General features: G+C 42.7%; 1 protein-coding gene across 4 annotated transcripts in view; it reads right to left on the reverse strand.

The window, feature by feature from the left end:
• The window catches only part of ints6l (integrator complex subunit 6 like), a 163,304-nt gene that overhangs the window by 115,834 nt on the left and 27,465 nt on the right, over nt 1-20,005 (reverse strand). For 3 of the 4 annotated variants that reach the window (XM_072595652.1, XM_072595650.1, XM_072595655.1), the window contains exon 3: nt 15,989-16,138. The exons of the other annotated variant lie outside the window; for it this stretch is intronic. In XM_072595652.1, coding sequence (XP_072451753.1) covers nt 15,989-16,138 — 150 coding nt within the window. The remainder of the gene's footprint in view (nt 1-15,988; nt 16,139-20,005) is intronic. 4 annotated transcript variants of the gene reach the window in all.

Below are 20,005 nucleotides of genomic sequence, written 5' to 3' on the forward strand. Positions count from 1 at the left end.
TAGAATAGCATACATTATCCCAAATTCTCTTGGGAAACAGATAATAAGAGCAAAGAAATCATGTCAAAATTGTACAGAACACTGGCTTGGATTCTTTCAAGGGATGTAAGCATCACCTGTAGGCCAGCATTTGTCGCTCATCCCTAATTACCCTTGCAATGGTGATGATAAGCTGCCTTCATGATGCACTTCAATGCATATGATATAGGTACAGCACTGTTATGCAGGAGGTTCCAGGATTTTGGTCCTGTAACAGTAAAAGAATGGCAATGTAGTTTTAAGTCAAAATGGTATGGTTTGGAGGGGAAACTGAATGTGGTGCTCTCAAGCATCTGCTGCTCCTGTTCTAGATGATACGCATTGCAGGTTTGGAAGGTGCTGTTGAAATAGTCTCTGTGGAAACAGCTTTTATGAGTTCCTGAAATGCATCTTGTAAACGGTATATGCTGCTGACAGTATGCATAGGTGGTGAATGTGGTGCCAATCAAGTGGGTTGTTTTGTCCTGGATAGTGTGAAGCTTCAAATGTTGTTGGAGCTGCTCTCATCCACTTAAGTGGAAAGTAATCCATTACAATTCTCACTTGTGCTTTGTAGATGGTGGATAGGCTTTGGCAGTCAGAGATGTGGGTTACTTGCTACAGGATTCTTATAACCACAGTATTTAAATGACAAATCCAATTCAGTTTCTAATCAATAACATTGACAGCGAGGGTAATGCCACGGAGTGTCAAAGGCAATTGGTTAGGTTCCTTCTTGCTGGATACTGCCTTGTATTTGTTTTGCACAAATGTTACTTGCCACTTCTCAGCTCAAACCTGGATGTTATCCAATCTTGTTATGTGGGAACATTCTGTACTCGAGAAGTCACAAATAGCATTGATCATCTCATAATCAACAGAAAACATCTTCACTTCTAACCTGTTGCAGAGGCAACCTTAAACTAAAGTACGACTTGATAGTGATGTCGATAGCACCTTAGATCATTTTGTTGATTGACAGCAGACTGATGGGGTGGTAATTAATTCTCCTGTTTCTTTTTTATGGACACGATATACCGGGGTAATTTTCCACACTGTCGAGTAGATGCTAGTGCTGTAAATGTACTGAAACAAGTTGGCAATGGACGTGGCTCATTCTGGAACAGACACCTTCAGCACTACCACTGGAATATTGTTGGCGCCCGATGCATTTGCAGTATCTAAAGTCTTCAGCTATTTCTTGACATCATGTCACTATGTCTGAACTGATGCTGTGAGACTTCATAGGGTCACCAGTCCATTTTAAGGACTTCTAAGGCATTTCCTTTCCTGGCAGCTAGCACTGTTTCTTTCAAAATCATCTGGTGCAATTCATTTGCCCTGCACAACATGCTTAGAATTTTAGGGCCTGCTAATTATAGTTTGCATATATCTCCACGAACATGGAATAGTTAAGTTTTGAATTATCATTACACCCGATTCAAAATGGTAAATTCCAGGATAGTTGGAAATTCTCCCAGAAATATAACACAACCAGTTTTACGTAACTGGATGGAGTATTTTGCTTATTTCCATGTTGGTTAAACCTGTTTTTTGACTGGTGCCAGGTGAGGTTCCTTTCCAAATCATGGCAAAGACCAAATCAAAAGTTTCCCCTTCAACGTAAACCTGAAAAATCCTCATAGAAGTTTAAATTTCCTGGGTAGGAAATTTGCTGGTGCTATTCGGGTGGGTTTAAACTAGCTCAGCAGGGGGATGGGGACCTGAGGTGTAGTTCCAGTGCACACGAGGAGGAGAGTAGGGAGGGCATGGACAGCATTTCACGGTCGCAGGAATGTGTTGGCAAACAGCAAGCTGGTTTGAAGTGTGTCTACTTCAATGCCAGAAGTATCTGAAATAAGGCTGGTGAGCTTGCAGCATAGATAGGTACCTGGGACTTCGATGTTGTGGCCAATTTGGAGACATGGATAGAGCAGGGTCTGGAATGGATGTTGCACGTTCCAGGGTTTAGACCTTTCATTAAGAACGAGTAAGGCGGTAAAAGAGGGGGAGGACTGGCCTTGTTAGTCAAGGACAGTACAATGGTCACTGAAAGAACTTTTGACGAGGACAACTTGGGCTGAGGTTAGAAACAGGAAAAGAGAGGTCACACGACTGGGAGCTTTTTATATGACTGCAGAGTTCCGGGGAGATGGAGGAGAGGATTGGCAAAATGATTCTGGATAGGAGTGAAAGGAACAGAGTGATCATTAAGGGAAACTTTAACTTTGCCCAACATTGACTGGTAATGCTGTAACTCTAGTACGTCGGATGGATCAGTTTTTGACCAGCGTGTGCAGGACGGTTTCCTGACACAGCATATCGAAGGGCCAACAAGAGGGGAGGCCACACTGGATCTGGTGCTTGGTAATTAACACAGGCCAGGTGTTTGATTTAGTGGTAGGTGAGTACTTTGGAGAGAGTGACCATAATTCAGTTACATTTAGTTTAGCAATGGAAAGGGATAGGTACATGCCACAGGTCAAGACTTATTGATGGAGCAAGGGCAATTATAATGCAAATAGGCAAGACTTAGGAGGCATAGAATGGGGTAGCAAAATGCAGGGGACTTTTTAGATTAGATTACTTACAGTGTGGAAACAGGCCCTTTGGCCCAATAAGTTCACACCGACCCATCGAAGCGCAACCCACCCAGACCCATTCCCCTACATTTACCCCTGCACCTAACGCTACGGGCAAATTAGCATGGTCAATTCACCTAACATGCACATTTTTGGACTGTGGGAGGAAACCGGAGCACCCGGATGGGGATAGGGACAATCGAAATGTGAAGCTGGTTTAAGGAACAGATATTGCATGCCTTTGATAGGTATGTCCGTGTCAGGCAGGGAGGAAGTGATAAGGTAGGGGAACCGAGGTTTAATATAGAAATTGCATCTCTTGTTAAGCGGAAGGAGGAGGCTTATGTGACGATGAGACGTGATGGTTCAGATGAGGCGATGGAGAGTTGCAGATTAGCTAGGAAGGATTTAAGAAGAGAGTTAAGAAGAGCAAAGGGAGGACAAAAGCAGTCTTTAGCAGGTGGAATAAAGGAGAACCCTAAAGCTTTCTACAGGCATGTGAGGAATAAAAGGATGACTAGGGTAGGAATAGGTCCAGTCAGAGACAGAAGTGGGAAGTTGTGTGTGGACCCTGTGGAGATCAGACAGGTGCTAAGTGAATATTTCTCATTGATTTTCACTCAGGAAAAGGGAGAATATTTTAGAGGGGAAGATTACGATACGGGATATTAGACTAGAAAGGATCGAGGTTAGTAAGGAAGAGCTGTTATCAATTCTAGGAGTGAAAATGGACAAGTCCCCTGGGCCAGATGGGATTTATTCAAGGATTCTCTAGGAAACCAGGGAGGAGATGGTGGAGCTTTTCGCTTTGATCTTTGAGTCATCATTGTCTGCAGGTTTAGTACCAGAGGACTGGAGGATTGCACATGTTGTGCCCTTGTTCAAGATGGGCAGTAGAGATGACCCAGGTAATGACAGACCAGTGAGCCTTACTTCCGTTGTAGAAAGGATTATAAGAGATAGGATTTATAATCATCTAGCAAGCAACAGTTTGATTTTAGATAGTCAACATGGTTTCATCAAAAGCAGGTCGAGTTTCACAAAGCTCAATGAGTTTTTTGAGAGGGTGACCAAGCATGTAGATAGGGGTAGGGCAGTTGACGTAGTAAACATGGACTTCAGTAAAACCTTTGATTGGGTTCCACATGGTAGGCTGTTGGAGAAAATGCAGAGACATGGGATTAAGGGTGATTTAGCAGTTTGGATTAGAAACTAGCTTTCTCTAAGAAGGCAGCGAGTGGTGGTTGATGGAAAATATTCAGCCTGGAGTCCGGTTACTAATGGTGTGCCACAAGGATCTGTTTTGGGACCACTGCTGTTTGTCATTTTTATAAATGACTTGGATACAGGCATAGATGGATGGATTACACTAAAGTCGGTGGAGTAGTAGTCAGTGTGGAAAATGTTGCAGGGGGACTTGGATAAACTGCAGGATTGGGCTGAGACGTGGCAAATAGAGTTCAATGCAGCTAAATGGGAGGTGCAACACTTTGGGAAGAATAACAGGAAGGCAGAATACTGGATCGATGGAAAGATCTTGGTAGTGTCGATGTGCAGAGAGATCTTGGAGTCCATGCACTTGGATCCCTGAAAGTTGCCACCAAAGCTGATAGAGCTGTCAAGAAGGCATATGGTGTGTTAGGTTTTATAAGTGGAGGAATTGAGTTCCAGAGCAGTGATGTCATGCTGCAACTATACAAAGCACTAGTGTGGCCTCACTTGGAATACTGTATACACTTCTGGTCACCCCATTACAGGAAGGATGTGGAAGCATTGGAAAAGGTGCAGAGGAGATTTACCAGGATGTTGCCTGATCTGGAGGGAAGCTCTTATTAGGAAAGGCAGGCTGTTCTCAGTGGAAAGAAGGCAGCTAAGAGGGGATTTGATAGATACATACAAGGATGATCAGAGGATTAGATCGGGTAGACAGTGAAAGTCTTTTTCCTAGGATGATGACGTCAGCTTGTACAAGGGGACATAACTACAAATTGAGGGGTGATAGATTTAAGACAGTTGTCAGAGGCAGGTTCTTTACTCAGAGAGTGGTAAGGACTTGGAATGCCCTGCCTGCCAATGTAGTTAACTCACCCACATTAGGGAGATTTAAACAATCCTTAGATAAGCACATGGATGATGATGGGATAGTGTAGGGGGATGAGCTTAGATTAGTTCACTGGTCAGTGCAACATCGAGGGCCGTACTGTTCTATGCAGTACTGTTCTGTGTTCTATCACCCCCCCAATCTCGGGCTCACTATATCTTGATGTCCCTCTCCCTGCTGCTCTAGATTTAGCCCACATTTCAGTTTAATTTAAGACCATAGGTCACAGCAGTGAGTCCACTCCGCCATTTAATCAAGGCTGATGGGCATTTCAACACCACTTACCGGCACTCACCCCCATATCCCCTAATTCCTTGCGAGATCAAGAATTTATCAATCTCTGCCCTGATGACATTTAATGTCCCTGCCTACACAGCACTCCGTGGCAATGAATTCCACAGGCCCACCACATTCTGGCTGAAGAAATGTCTCCTCATTTCAGTTCTAAATTGACCCCCCTCTAATTCTAAGGCTATGCCCACAGGTCCTAGTCTCCCCGCCTAATGGAAACAACATCCCAGCGTCCACCCTTTCTAAGCCATGCATTATCTTTGTAAGCTTCTATTAGATCTCCCCTCAACCTTCTAAACTCGAATGAATACAATCCCAGGATCCTCAGCCGTTCATCGTATGTTAGGCCTACCATTCCAGGGATCATCCATGTGAATCTCTGCTAGACACGCTCCAGTGCCACTATATCCTTCCTGAGGTGTGAGGCCCAAAATTAGACACAGTATTCTAAATGGGGCCTGTCTAGAGCTTTATAAATTCTCAGAAGCACATTACTGTTTTTACATTTCAACCTTCTTGGGATAAATGACAACTTTACATTCACTTTCTTAATCACGGACTCAACCTGCAAATTAACCTTTTAGAGAATCCTGGACTAGCGCTCCCATTGGCTTTATGAATTTTCTCACTGTTTAGAAAATATTTCATGCCGGTATTCTTTTTCCCAAAGTGCAAGACCTCGCATTTGCTCACGTTGAATTTCAACAACCATTTCCTGGACCACTCTCCTAAACTGTCTAAATCTTTCTGCAGCCTCCCCATCTCCTCAGTACTATCTGCCTGTTTGCCTAACTTCGTATCATCGGCAAACGTCACCAGAATGCCCCAGTGCCTTCATTCAGATCATTTATATATAAAGTGAACAGCTGTGGCCCCAACACTGAACCCTGTGGGACACCTCTTGTCACCAGCTGCCATTCCAAAAAAGAACCTTTTATTCCAACTCTCTGCCTTCTGTCAGAGAGCCAATCCTCAATCCATGCCAGAAGCTCACCTCGAATACCATGAGCTCACCTTACTCAGCCTCCCTTTTGAAGTCGAGATAGATAATGTCCACTGAGTTTCCCTGGTCTAACCTACTTGTTACCTCTTCAAAGAAATCTAAGAGGTTTGTCAGGCACGGCCTTCCCATTACTAAATCCATGCTGACTTGTTCTAATCCGACTTTGCACTTCCAAGAATTCAGAAAGCTCATCCTAAACGATGGATTCTAGAATTTTACCAACAACCAACGTATTAGTACAATTGGTATCTTAGTAATTTACTGGTAATTAACTAATTGGTAATTTAGTACACTCCTCTCTTGGAATCGAAGGTTGTGGCATATATTTCAGGCTTTCTTCCATGGCTGCACACAGTGCTGTGTTGCTGGAGATTCCAACTTTCAAATCAGATATTAAACTATAACCAATCAAGCATACATAAATGACATCAGGGTTCCACGTGACAACAGAGAATTCTCTCATACTGGTCAACACCCTCCCCAGGCTGCAAAATCATTTTTAAAAATCATACTGACTATTAATCTCATATACTTTCTTTTGATATTTTGCTTTGTACAAGGTGTTATCAGAACTGACTAATGCCTAGTGGTATTACGTCAACAGCACACACCCTCAAGCTGTCTGTATTGAAAAGAACATCGATCTGACCAGAATAATCAAGAACCCGATAAGCAGGCACTTGTTCTCTGCACAGAACAGAATTATGTTCAAGCCTTTAGCCTGTTTGAAGTATTGGGAGCTTGAGGAGCACACAGTCTACTGTTGGTTGATCCATGGTAACACCTCAGCCAGACTCAAATTGCCAAACAATCAGCACTCAAAAGTAGGCATCCACAAGGCATTCACATACAAGAGTGAATAAAAATGATCGACACGAAGAGCTGGGCAACATTATGGAAATGAAGAACTTCCCTTCCCATATGTTTTGTTTACATCTTGAGTTTAAATACAAATGGACTTTTTACATGTTTAGTAGGTTCCATAAATTTAAAACCTTCATCAAGGAAAAGAATATCAATTCATTATCTACTTCAAACTGCAAGAGTCTTCAGCAGTCTTAGCAAAGGCACATTAGCGATGATGGTCAGAATTCATTTCCACAATACCAAACTGTTTTGCTTTAAAAAACAACACCAGAAGTGAGGGTGGAATACAGGCAGAATAGAGTCACAGATGTATACAGCACGAAAACAGACCCTTTTGTCCAACTCACCCATACTGATCAAATACCTCAACCTAATCTCGTACCATTTGCCAGCACTTGGCCCACATCCCTCTAGTTTTTGGTTAGAGTGGTGCAGCACCACTTTAATCTAAACTCTGGTTTCCAGCATATGCAGTCATTGTTTTTACCATATCCCTCTAAACCCTTCCTATTAATATACCCATCCAGATGCCTTTTAAATGTTCCAACTGTACCAGCCTCCACCACTTCCTCTGGCAGTTCATTTCATACACACACCACCCTCTGTGTGAAAACGTTGCCCCTCAGGTCTCTTTTATATCTTTTCCCCTCTCACCCTAAACCTACACCCCCTAGTTTTGGACTCCCCCACCCCAGGGAAAAGACTTTGTCTATTTATCCTATCCATGCCCTTCATGTGTTTATAAACCTCAATAAGGTCACCCCTCAGCCTCCAACGTTCCAACCCCGGCAACATCCTTGTAAATCTTTTCTGAACCCTTTCAAGTTTCACAACATCTTTCCAATAGGAAGGAGACCAGAAATGCACGCAATATTCCAACAGTGGCCTAATCAATGTCCTGGACAGCCGCAACATGACCTCCCAACTCCTGCACTCAATACTCTGACCAATAAAGGAAAACATACCAAATGCCTTCTTCATTATCCTATTTACCTATGACTCTACTTTCAAGGATCTATGAACCTGCACTCCAAGGTCTCTTTGTTCAGCAATACTCCCTAGGACCTTACCATTAAGTGTATAAGTCCTGCTAAGATTTGCTTTCCCAAAAGGCAACAACTCGTACTTACCTAAATTCAATTCCATCTGCCACTCCTCAGCCCACTGGCTCATCTGATCGAGATGCCATTGTAATCTGAGGTAACCATCTTCGCTGTCCACTACACCTCCATCTGCAAACTTACTAACTAGACCTCCTATGTTAACATCCAAATCATTTATATAAATGACAAAAAGTAGTGGTCCCAGCACTGCTTGTGGCATACCACTGGTCACAGGCCTCGAATCTGAAAAACAACCCTCCACCACCACCCTCTGTCTTCCACATTTGAGCCAGTTTTGTATCCAAATAGTTATTCCTCCCTGTATTCTACAAGATCTAACCTTGCTAGCCAGTCTCCCATGGGGAACCTTGGCAAGTGCCTTACTGAAGTCCATATAGATAATGCTCTGCCCTCAGCAACCCTCTGTGACTTCTTCAATAAACTCAAACAAGTTAGTGAGATGTGATTTCCCACGTATAGCCATGTTGACTATCCCTAATCAGTTCTTACCTTTCCAAATATGTGTAAATCCTGTCCCTCCGGATTCCCTCCAACAACTTGCCCACCACTGATGTCAGGCTCACTGGTCTATAGTTCCCTGGCTTGTCCTTAACACCTTTCTTAAATAATTGTACCATATTAGCCAACCTCCAGTCTTCTGGCACCTCACCTGTGACTATCAATGATACAAATATCTCAGCAAGAGGGGCCCAGCTATCACTTCCCTAGCTTCTCAGAGTTCTAGGGTACACCTGATCAGGTCCTGGGAATTTATCTACTTTTATGCATTTCAAGACATCCAGCACTTCCTTCTCTGTAAAATGACATTTTTCAAGAGGTCACTATCTATTTCCCTACATTCTATATCTTCTACATCTTCTACATCCTTCTCCACAGTAAACACTGATATCTCCCCATCTCCTGCGGTTCCACAGAAAGGCCGCCTTGCTGATCCTCGAGGGGTCTAGATTAGAGTGAAAAAGCGCAGCAGGTCAGGCAGCATCCGAGGAGCAGGAAAATCGACGTTTCGGGCAAAAGCCCTTCAACAGGGATCTTTGAGGGGCCCTATTCTCTCTCTAGTTGCCCTTTTGTCCTTAACAGACTTGTGAAAACCCTTTGGATTCTCCTTAACCCTATTTGCCAAAGTTATCTCATGCCCCTTTTTGCCCTCCTGATGGCCCTCTAAGTATTCTCCTACTATCTTTATACTCGAAGGATTCACTCAATGTATAAGGTAATGAGCGGGTAGGGAAAGAGTTAAGCTTTCAGTTGTGTGACAAAGGCTCAGCTAGCAAGACTCTGACCAGATAAGAACTTGCAGTAAACAATGAAGTGCTGGAGGCAAGGGTAGTGGGTTAACGGACTAGAAAGCATCCATTGTGCAATGCCAGCTAACAAGTTGAAAAGCTTCCATTGTGTAACACCAGATGGCTTAATCTTTACTGTTGATGCTCATTGATTGTAATGGTCACCCAATCAATAGAGATGTTACCTTATTTGGATGCTGCTCCCTGTACATCATTATACAATTCAAGAAGAATCTGCTGTTCAAGATAAGACCGAGAACTCATGTATCCGTGCACATGGGCAATTGTATCTCTCTTCTAAGGCCCAGAATAAAGATAAAGAAGGTAAAGCCATACTGTGTGGCTGAGCATTTACTTTGACCGATATGGGCATAGAGAAACAGAACAACATATCCTGTCTCTACTTGATATAGGCTTCCTTCTTTTTCTGAACTAAACCTTCAATTTCTCTCGTCATCTAGCATTCTTAAAACTAATAGATTTATGGTTGCTGGCCCCAAAGTGCTCCCTCACTGACACCTCAGTCACCTGCCCTGCCTTATTCCTGAAGAGTAGGTCAAGTTTTGCACCTTCTGTCGTAGATACATCCACATACTAAATCAGAAAGGTTTCTGTACACACCTAAAAAATTACTCTCTATCTAAACACAACACTATGGCAATCCCAGTCTATGTTTGGAAAGTTAAAATCTCTGACCATAATCACCCTACTTTTCTTCGAGATAACTGAAACTTCCTTACAAATTTCCTGCTGACTGTTAGGGGATCTATAATACAATCCCAATAAGGTGATTATCCCTTTTGTATTTCCCAGTTCCACCCAGATAACTTCCCTGGATGTAAGTCTGGGAATATCCCAAGTACAGCTGTAACACTATCCCTTATCAAAAACGCCACTGCCTCTCCTCTCTTGCCTCCCTTTCCATCTGTCCTGTAGCAGGTGTTTCTTGGAACATTAAGCTGCCAACTGGTTTAGTTAAAGGCACAAAACATACAGAGGGTGGATAAACCACCCGGACCAGACGGACCACACCCCAGAGTTCTGAAGGAGATAGGTGACGAGAATGTAAAGGCATTTGTACTGAACTTTCAGGGATCTTTGGAGTCAGGGATAGTCCCAGAGGAAGAGGTAGGAAGAATACAGGCATGGACTATTTGGTAGGAAGAAGAGAGACATGGACTATTTTTGAAATGGGGAGAAAATTCAGAAATCTGAAGTGCAAGGAGACTTGGGAGTTCTACTCCAGGATTCTCTCAAGGTAACCTTACAGCTTGAGTCAGTAGTTGGGAAGGCAAATGCAGTGATGGCATTTATTTTGAAAGGACTTGAATATAAAAGCAGGGATGTATTTCTGAGGCTCTCTAAGGGTCTGGTCAGACAACATTTGGAGTATTGTGTGCAGTTCTGGGCACAGATTTGTCCTCGGCTGCTTTGGGAAGTGAGAAATATGATTGTTTTGCCACTTGTGAAGGGCTTTGCATCCTCGCTCTCCACCGGAGTCGTACCTGAGGACTGGAGGGAGGCAAATGTAATTCCTCTCTTCAAGAAAGGAAATAGGGAAATCCCTGGCAATTATAGACCAGTCAGTCTCACATCTGTCATCTGCAAGGTGTTAGAAAGGATTCCGAGGGATAGGATTTATGACCATCTGGAAGAGCATGGCTTGATTAAATGCAGTCAGCACGGCTTTGTGAGGGGAAGGTCATGCCTCACAAATCTTATTGAGTTTTTCGAGGATGTTACTAGACAAGTTGATCATGGTCGAGCGGTGGATGCGGCGTATATAGACTTCGGCAAGGCATTTGATAAGGTTCCCCATGGTAGGCTCATTCAGAAGGTCAGGAGGAATGGGAATACAGGGAAATTTAGCTGTCTGGATACAGAATTGGCTGGTCGACAGAAGACAGCGAGTGGTAGTGGAAGGAAAGTATCCTGCCTGGAAGTCAGTGGTGAGTGGTGTTCCATAGAGCTCTGTTCTTGGGCCTCTACTCTTTGTAATTTTATTAATGACTTGGATGAGGAGATTGAAGGATGGGTTAGCAAGTTTACAGATGACACAAAAGTTGGAGGTGTCGTTGACAGTATAGAGGACTGTTGTAGGCTGCAGCATGACATTGACAAGATGCAGAGATGGGCTGAGAAATGGCAGATGGAGTTCAACCTGGATAAATGCGAAGTGATGCATTTTGGAAGGTCGAACTTGAAAGTTGAGTACAGGATTGTTGGCAGTGTGGAGGAACAGCGGAATCCTGGTATGCAGGTATAGAACATAGAAAAATACAGCACAGTACAGGCCCTTTGGCCCTCGATGTTGCGCCGATCCAAGACCACCTAACCTACACTAGCCCACTATCCTCCATATGCCTATCCAATGCCCGTTTAAATGCCCATAAAGAGCGAAAGTCCACCACTACTACTGGCAGGGCATTCCATGAACTCACGACTCGCTGAGTAAAGAATCTACCCCTAACATCTGTCCTTTACATACCACCCCTTAATTTAAAGCTATGCCCCCTCGTAATAGCTGACTCCATACGTGGAAAAAGGTTCTCATGGTCAAGCCTATCTAAACCCCTAATCGTCTTGTACACCTCTATCAAGTCACCCCTAAACCTTCTTTTCTCCAATGAAAACAGCCCCAAGTGCCTCAGCCTTTCTTCATACGATCTTCCTACCATACCAGGCAACATCCTGGTAAACCTCCTCTGCACCCGTTCCAGTACCTCCACATCCTTCCTATAGTATGGCGACCAAAACCGCACACAATACTCCAGATGCGGCCGCACCAGAGTCTTATACAACTGCAACATGACCTCAGGACTCCGGAACTCAATTCCTCTACCAATAAAAGCCAGTATGCCATATGCCTTCTTCATCGCACTATTTACTTGGGTGGCAACTTTCAGAGATCTGTGTACATAGATCCCTTAAAATTGCCACCCAAGTGGACAGGGTTGTTAAGAAAGCATATGGTGTTTTTGCTTTCATTAACAGGGGGATTGAGTTTAAGAGCCGTGAGATCTTGTTGCAGCTCTATAAAACTTTGGTTAGACCGCACTTGGAATACTGTGTCCAGTTCTGGTCGCCCTATTACAGGAAAGATGTGGATGCTTTGGAGAGGGTTTAGAGGAGGTTTACCAGGATGCTGCCTGGAATGGAGGGTTTATCTTACGAAGAGAGGTTGACTGAACTCGGACTTTTTTCATTGGAAAAAAGAAGGAAGAGAGGGGACCTAATTGAGGTGTACAAGATAATGAGAGGCATAGATAGAGTTGATAGCCAGAGACGTTTTCCCAAGGCAGAAATTGTTAACACAAGGGGTCGTAGTTTTAAGCTGTTTGGTGGAAAGTATAGAGGGAATGTCAGAGGTGGATTCTTTACGCAGAGAGTTGTGAGAACATGGAATGCATTGCCAGCAGCAGTTGTGGAAGCAAGGTCATTGGGGATATTTAAGAGACTGCTGGACATGCATATGCACTGCAGCATCCCATCCAAATGCTAAATCCAAGATACTCCCGATTTAAAATTTTACCTCATTCCCTGCCCTCTACACCAAAAAATGCATTTTGCATCCATACATGCTCCAAGTCCCTCAGTAGCTGCCAATGCCATTTTTTCAGCAAGCTAAGAAGACCCTATTAAAGGCTGAGGGGTGACCTTCTAGAGGTTTCCAAAATTATGAGGGGCGTGGATAGGGTAAATAGACAAAGTATTTTCCCTGGGGTGGGGTGTCCAGAACTAGAGGGCACAGGTTTAGGATGAGAGGGGAAAGATATAAAAGAGACCTAAGGGGCAACCTTATCATGCAGACAGTGGTACGCGGATGCAATGAGCTGCCAGAGGAAGTGGTGGAGGCTGGTACAGTTGCAACATTTAAGAGGCATCTGGATGGATATATGAACAGGAAGGGTCTGGAGGTATACAGGCCAGGTGCTGGCAGCTGGGACTAGATTGGGTTGGGGTATCTGGTCAGCATGGACAGGTTGGACCAAAGGGTCTGTTTCCATGCTGTACATCTCCATGACTATGATTCTAAATTAAGATCTTTTTAAACTCAAAAAGCAGGCAAGCTACTTGAACAATTTAAATGCTAGAACTCAAGTCTTCAAGATGATTTAAATCTTTCCCATCAGCGAAACTGTAATTCAAAGCAATGAAATGTGTTGTGGGATAGCTAGTTCGCGATGAAGAGTGACACGAAAAGCAGAGGTTCAACTTGGCTGAAGTCACCATGAAGGTTTCGCCTTCATGACATAGTGACATTCAGGCTAAATTCACTAGTCATCTCTCTCTCTCCCCCTCCCTATGGTTCTCTGGGACTATTGTAACTTTATCTTTACCTACTGATGGTTAAAAACCCACCAGCGATACAATTTCATATTTGATGAGCAAATATTTCAGGAAACATTAAAGATTTCCAGTAAACAAAAACATGGTGTTGTCGTCCCGCTCCCGCCCCCTCCCCCAGTTGAAGCAAATGGTCAGAGACAGAGTATAGTGTTACCTCCTTCATCTTTATTCCAAACCCTGGAGGGAGAGAGAATGATCTCCCATGTGCACAGAGATGTGAGTTCACAGTTTTTTCTGAACAGCAGTATCTTAATGAACTATCTAGTCATTTTACAGGGAGGAGCATCCAGATAAGGCAACATATATATTAATTGGGTGACCATTACAATCAGCAAGCATCAACAGTAAAGATTAAGCCATCTGCTGGTACAAGGTTAATGTTCTTAACCTTGTTAACTAGCTTCACATAATGAGTGCTTTCACCTTGTTAACTGACATTACATACTGAATGCTACCTCATTTTGTTAAATGCCTCACATAACGAGTGCTTTTCCACCTTGTGAACCCACTACCCTTGCCTCCAGCACCCTATTGTTAACTGTATGTTCTTATCTGATCGGAGTCATGCTCAGCTGAAATTTTGTTTCACAAAACTCAGAACTTAACTCTTTCCTTGCCTGCTTATACCCTATACACATTCTCAGTGTAAGGAATTGAAATCAATTGTTATAGCTTGTAACCACACCTTACTGCAAATACTAATACTCCATGTATGCAAAAGGCTAAGCTTTTAAAACCAATGTATTTTACTGTCAGCACATGCAATTTTTTGCAATGTGTACATGACATAGCTCAACTTTATTTTAAATGCTCAAAACTTTAGCATGAAACATTAAGTAATTTGAATGCTTTATTGATAGATTAAACAATAAATAGTCAACATAAACTTAAACATTAATTTAACATTCAACTGCTTTCCTCACATTTTCTGTCAGTGTTTCATATGATCTCATTCAATGACAAAATCTCACCACATCTGGCATTTTCATACTCTGCACCAGTGGATCTACTCTACAGATGTACGTATAAACTCCACAGGGTAAGTGCATTAATCACTGGAGTCATGCAACATAACGCACACCTGTCACAATGCATCATTGACACAAGATGGTAAAACCATTTGAAACAATCACCACTCACACTTTCTTCATAAATAGAATCTTGACATATGTTACATACAGATAATTTGTTTTACAAGCTTATACAAAGCAGCCAGGTCATAGCACTGCTGGGCAGCACGATGGCCACACTGAGTAAAACTGGCTGTCCTTACATTAAATGCACAACATTCTTCAAGGTGAGGTTTTAGGCCCAATCATTTTCAGCTGCTTCATTAATGACCTTCCCTCCATCATAAGGTCAGATTTGAGGATGTTTGCTGATGAATGCACAACGTTCAGCATCACTCATGACTTCTCAGATACTGAAGCAATCCATGTTCAAATGCAACCAAGATCTAGACAATATCTAGGCTTGGGCTGACAAGTGACAAATAATATTCATGGCGCACAAATGCTAGGCAATATAATCACCATCCTATGACATTCAATGTTGTCACCATCACCATATGTCCCATTACCAATATCCTGGGGATTACCACTAACCAGAAACTGAACTGGACTCGCTATATAAATACAGCAGCAGGATAGAGACTATGAATACTGCATTGAGTAACTCACCTCTTAACTCCCCTAGGCCTGTCCACCATCTATGAGACGCAAGTCAAGGGTGTAATGGCATCATCCCCATTTTCATGGGCGGGTGCAGCTCCAACAACACTTAAGAGGTTTGACACCATCCAGGACAAAGCAGCCCGCTTGTCTGGCACTACATCCACAATCATCCATTCCCTCAACTACCAATGCTCAGTAGCAGCAGTGTGTAGTATATGCAAGATGCACTGCAGAAATTTGCCAAGATCCTTTTCACTCACCATTCTGACTTGAAAATATATTGCAGTTCCTTCAGTGTCACTAGGTCAAAGTCATGAAATTTCCTAAGAATGTTGTAGGTCTATCTATAGCACATGGACTGTAGCAGTTCAATGATGCAGCTCACCATCAGCTTTTCAAGGGCAATTATAGATGGGCAACAAATGCTGGCCCAGCCAGAGACACACACATCCCTTGAGTAAATTAAAAAAACTTCCGACTTCTTACAATTTTGCAAGCTCTGTGCTATTTGTAGTGCTGACCATCAACCAGAGAAAGATATTTGCAGACGTTGGCAAGAAAAGGTTTTAGTTGAACTGCATTTTGTTACTAAACACAATGGAGGTTACAGATGATAATTACAAAAATAATTTAGCCAGTTACAGTTGAGACAGGAATAGCTAGGGATTTTTTAAAAAATGCATGCATACTAACCTGACCATAATTATCTATCCCAGAAACTAAGCGGTTCAGATTTAACAAATCAAAGGATGTCCGCAGTGCCTGCCCGAGGGTGGTGAGCCCTGATGCCTGAAGATTCTTCAGCTCATTCATGAAAGTCGCATGGTTTTCTTTCCAACCAGCCTGCAAAATAATTGTAACATCTAATAGTTATTGGATGTGCATGAGTCACAAAAGGTTAGTACTCAGGGTCAAAAGTCATTACTAGAGGAATTGAACATAACAATATGGGTGTTATGCCTCAATTATACAGGGCATCTAGATGAGATGAGATCCCCTACACTATGGGAACAGGCCCTACGGCCCAACAAGTCCACACTGCTCCTCCGAAGAGTGACCCACCTAAACCCATTCCCCTACCCTATATTTATCCTTGACTAATGCACCAAACAGTATGGGCAATTTAGCATGGCCAATTCACCTGACCAGCACATCTTTGGACTGAGGGGGGAAACCAGAGCACCTGGAGGAAACCCATACAGACACAGGGAGAATGTGCAAACTCCACATAGATAGACATCCGAGTCACCGGTGAAAACACATTAAATATTGTTTGCAGTTTTGCCCTCATTACTTAAGAGAAGCTGGAAAGGCATTGGAAGCAATTCAGAGCATGTTGACTAGATTGATACCTGGAATGAGCAGGTTGTCTAATGAGAAAAAGACTGGGGAAGAATAAGAGGTGTGATGAAAAAGTGTTTAAGATAGTAAACTATAGTAATAATGTGGACATGGAAAGTACATCTCCTGTTTGATGATAAAAATCAACCTTGCCCTGAATTATAGCACCAATGAAAATTTCCCTTTCATTCAGAGTTTGAATTCCTTTGACGATTACTCATACTAAAGACGACAAATTCAATATCATATTTCAGACATCAAACCTTCCAAGGGAGAGGTTTTCTTTAAATACACATCTTCTGAAGCAGGCTATAGCATGAATTTAGAGAGGCACGGATTTAGAGAGGCACAAACAAGAGTTATAAAAAGACATGCACTGCCACAAAATTAAGTCTCAGATTTTTTTTGCTGACCCATCTGAAAGTCTAAATGTCGGTCCACTGACAGACAATCCAGCTCCGATATTCTAGACTTGCAATCCTGTGCAGGTGATATTACAGCAACTTCTCCAGCAGGCTCAAACAACGGGCTGGTGGGAGTTAAGGACACCGTAATCACCTCAAATACACCAAAGCTTTCCATCATGTATTCATCAGGACAATCACACGAATGCCATATTTCAGATGATCACAAAAAATTTATAAGAGAAAAGAGGTGCTGACTGATTGGAAAGTCTAATCTTGATTGACTAGCATGTTGACTCTCGCACTGGCCGAAGTGCTGCCATGAAGAAAACAACAGCGAACTATAAGCACCTATGTTGCCAGACAGTTAAAAAAACATGCAAGGCTTGTACATATTCCTTCTCTTTACAGAGTATGAAGGTGTCACTACATGACTAGTTCTCTAATAGAATCATTTTGCAATCCTGCCCATTGTTGACTTCTGCATGATTCTAACCATTTGTTTTTATGCCCTTTCCCATTATATTCTTACCCAACAAAAATCTGTTGAGCTGTGACCTCTAAGCTCTAAGTACCTCTAGCAACCGCAGTGCCTTGGGAATTTAAGTCAGCAATGGTGATACTAGAATTGAGATCTTCTAGTCAAAGGCCCAAATGCAGAATGCAGCTTCTAACTACTCAAGGGTCACAGCAGTCAGCATTACTGGGTTTCCTCCAACACTTGTGGCAGTTACATGGATTGGCTATGCTAAATTGCCCTAGTGTCCACGGATGTGTAGGTTGTGTAAATTAGCCATGGGAAATGCAAGGTTTCAGGGACAGGGTAGACGGGATCATTCTGGGTGGGACGATCTTGTGAGGGTCAGTGCAGACTTGATGGGCCAAATTCTCTACCTGCACTCTAGGCATTCTACAAAAAAAAATCCAATTGGCTGGCGTTTGATAACCCCTTACCAGTCTCTACTCAACAGAACTCTTCACTGGAGTGCTGCTTGAGATGATAGAATCTGCAAGTGAGCAAAATTCCCTTAACTGAACAAGAATTGTACAGCGGCAATGTTTAGATAAATGAATGGTTGCACTAATCATTGAGACTGAGGGCCTTGACGGGATGCATGAGGCGAGGATGATACCTCTTTATGGAGAGTCTAGAACTACAATCTACAGTCTGGCTATGCATCCACATCATTAATATACACTGATGGCAGCACAGTGGCACAGTGGTTAGCACTGCTGCCTCATAGCGCCAGAGACCTGGGTTCAGTTCCTGCCTCATGTGACTGTCTGTGTGGAGTTTGCACATTCTCCCCATGTCTGCATGGGTTTCCTCCGGGTGCTCCAGTTTCCTCCCACAGTCCAAAGATGTACAGGTTAGGTAGTATGGCCATGCTAAATTACCCGTCAATTAGGTGAAGGGGTAAATGTAGGGGAATGGGTCTGGGTGGATTGCGCTTCAGCAGGTCAGTGTGGACTTGTTGGGCTGAAGGGCCTGTTTCCACACTAAGTAATCTTATCTAATCTAATCTGTGAACAGGTGAGACCTCAGCACTGATGTTTGTCACACTATTCTATCCCAAAATTCTAGAATTCTATCCCAAAAAAAGCCAAAGACATTGGTGCAGAAGATGAATCTGGTGTTCAGGCCACTTTGAACAAAATTTAATACTTTAAGTGTTATTTCAGTGTGACAACAGGCCTTTTGACCCAACAAGTGCACACCAACCTTTTGAAGAGTAACCCACCCAGACACAGTTTCCTCTAACTAATGCACCTAACACATCTTTGGATTGCGGGTGGAAACCGGAGCACCCGGAGGAAACCCATGCAGACACGGGGAGAACGTGCAAACTCCACACAAACAGTGGCCAAGGCTGGAATCGAACCCGGGTCCCTGGCGCTGTGAAGCTGCAGTGCTAACCACTGCCTTTTTGTTGAGGGGTGTATCTGTCTATAGCTCAATTAACTTTTTTTGTAATAAATTAATTTTCATTCATTTCCTGAAAGCCTCTAAAGCAAGAAAATTATGAATTGATATTCATTTACCAGCAAAATTGATCATGTGAATCAACAGAAAGCAAAGCAATGAATAAATGAAAAGCGATGTATCAATCCCAGAGTCTGTGCCACAGATTCTCTTGAAAACTTTCGGAGGATGCAATTAGCTCAGAGGTACATACTCTATGAACCTCCAGATAAGTACTTCTAACTTTGCAATTTTCTTTGCTTCACTGTTGCTAAACCTTTAATGACCAAACCAGAGACCTACCATATATAAAAGTCCTTATCTTACAAAATTGTACTGCAAACATCCTTTTCTATCTGAATTCTTGCTCACCATCATTCTTCTTCTCACAATCCTCCATTAACAGCCTTTTGGATATTTCTATACTCTAAGCAGTTCAAGAATGTAGTTCACAACCTTTTTTCAGGCAATCAGGGATGGATAATAACTGCTGGCCCAACCAGCCAGCTCCCGTGAACAGATTAAAGTACACATTTCTTTCCTCTAAAGCAAATTCAGTTCAAAACCTTTGCTATTTGGATCCTCAGGGCCTTCACCAACTCACATTCTGCACCCCTGCTTTAAATTTACATGTGTTTATTTAATGTGGCTTTAGTTCAACAGATTCAAGATTCAACTAAATCATGTATTTGTCAGACGACTTCTCAAATCGCATCAAGCTGATCATTCAGAGGCCATTGGACATTGTGTTAAAGTGTTCCCTGACTAACGCAATTGATCGTTACGCTACTACAGGTGAGGAGAGTTTCACGTTAACAGAAGTAGACTTCAGTACAATGTAGTGTCTATAGATGCAGCAAAACATCATCTAATATACTTCACTGAAATCCAAAACACAGCCTGGCAACAAGTGCCATTAACTTATTAACACAGAACTGGAATATGTTCAGAAGAGAACTGGCAGTTCCACAAAACTTCCAGAAATAATGAAAAACATTCCTC

The sequence above is a fragment of the Chiloscyllium punctatum genome, chromosome 25 (genome assembly GCF_047496795.1).
Source record: "Chiloscyllium punctatum isolate Juve2018m chromosome 25, sChiPun1.3, whole genome shotgun sequence".
Classification (NCBI taxonomy): domain Eukaryota; kingdom Metazoa; phylum Chordata; class Chondrichthyes; order Orectolobiformes; family Hemiscylliidae; genus Chiloscyllium; species Chiloscyllium punctatum.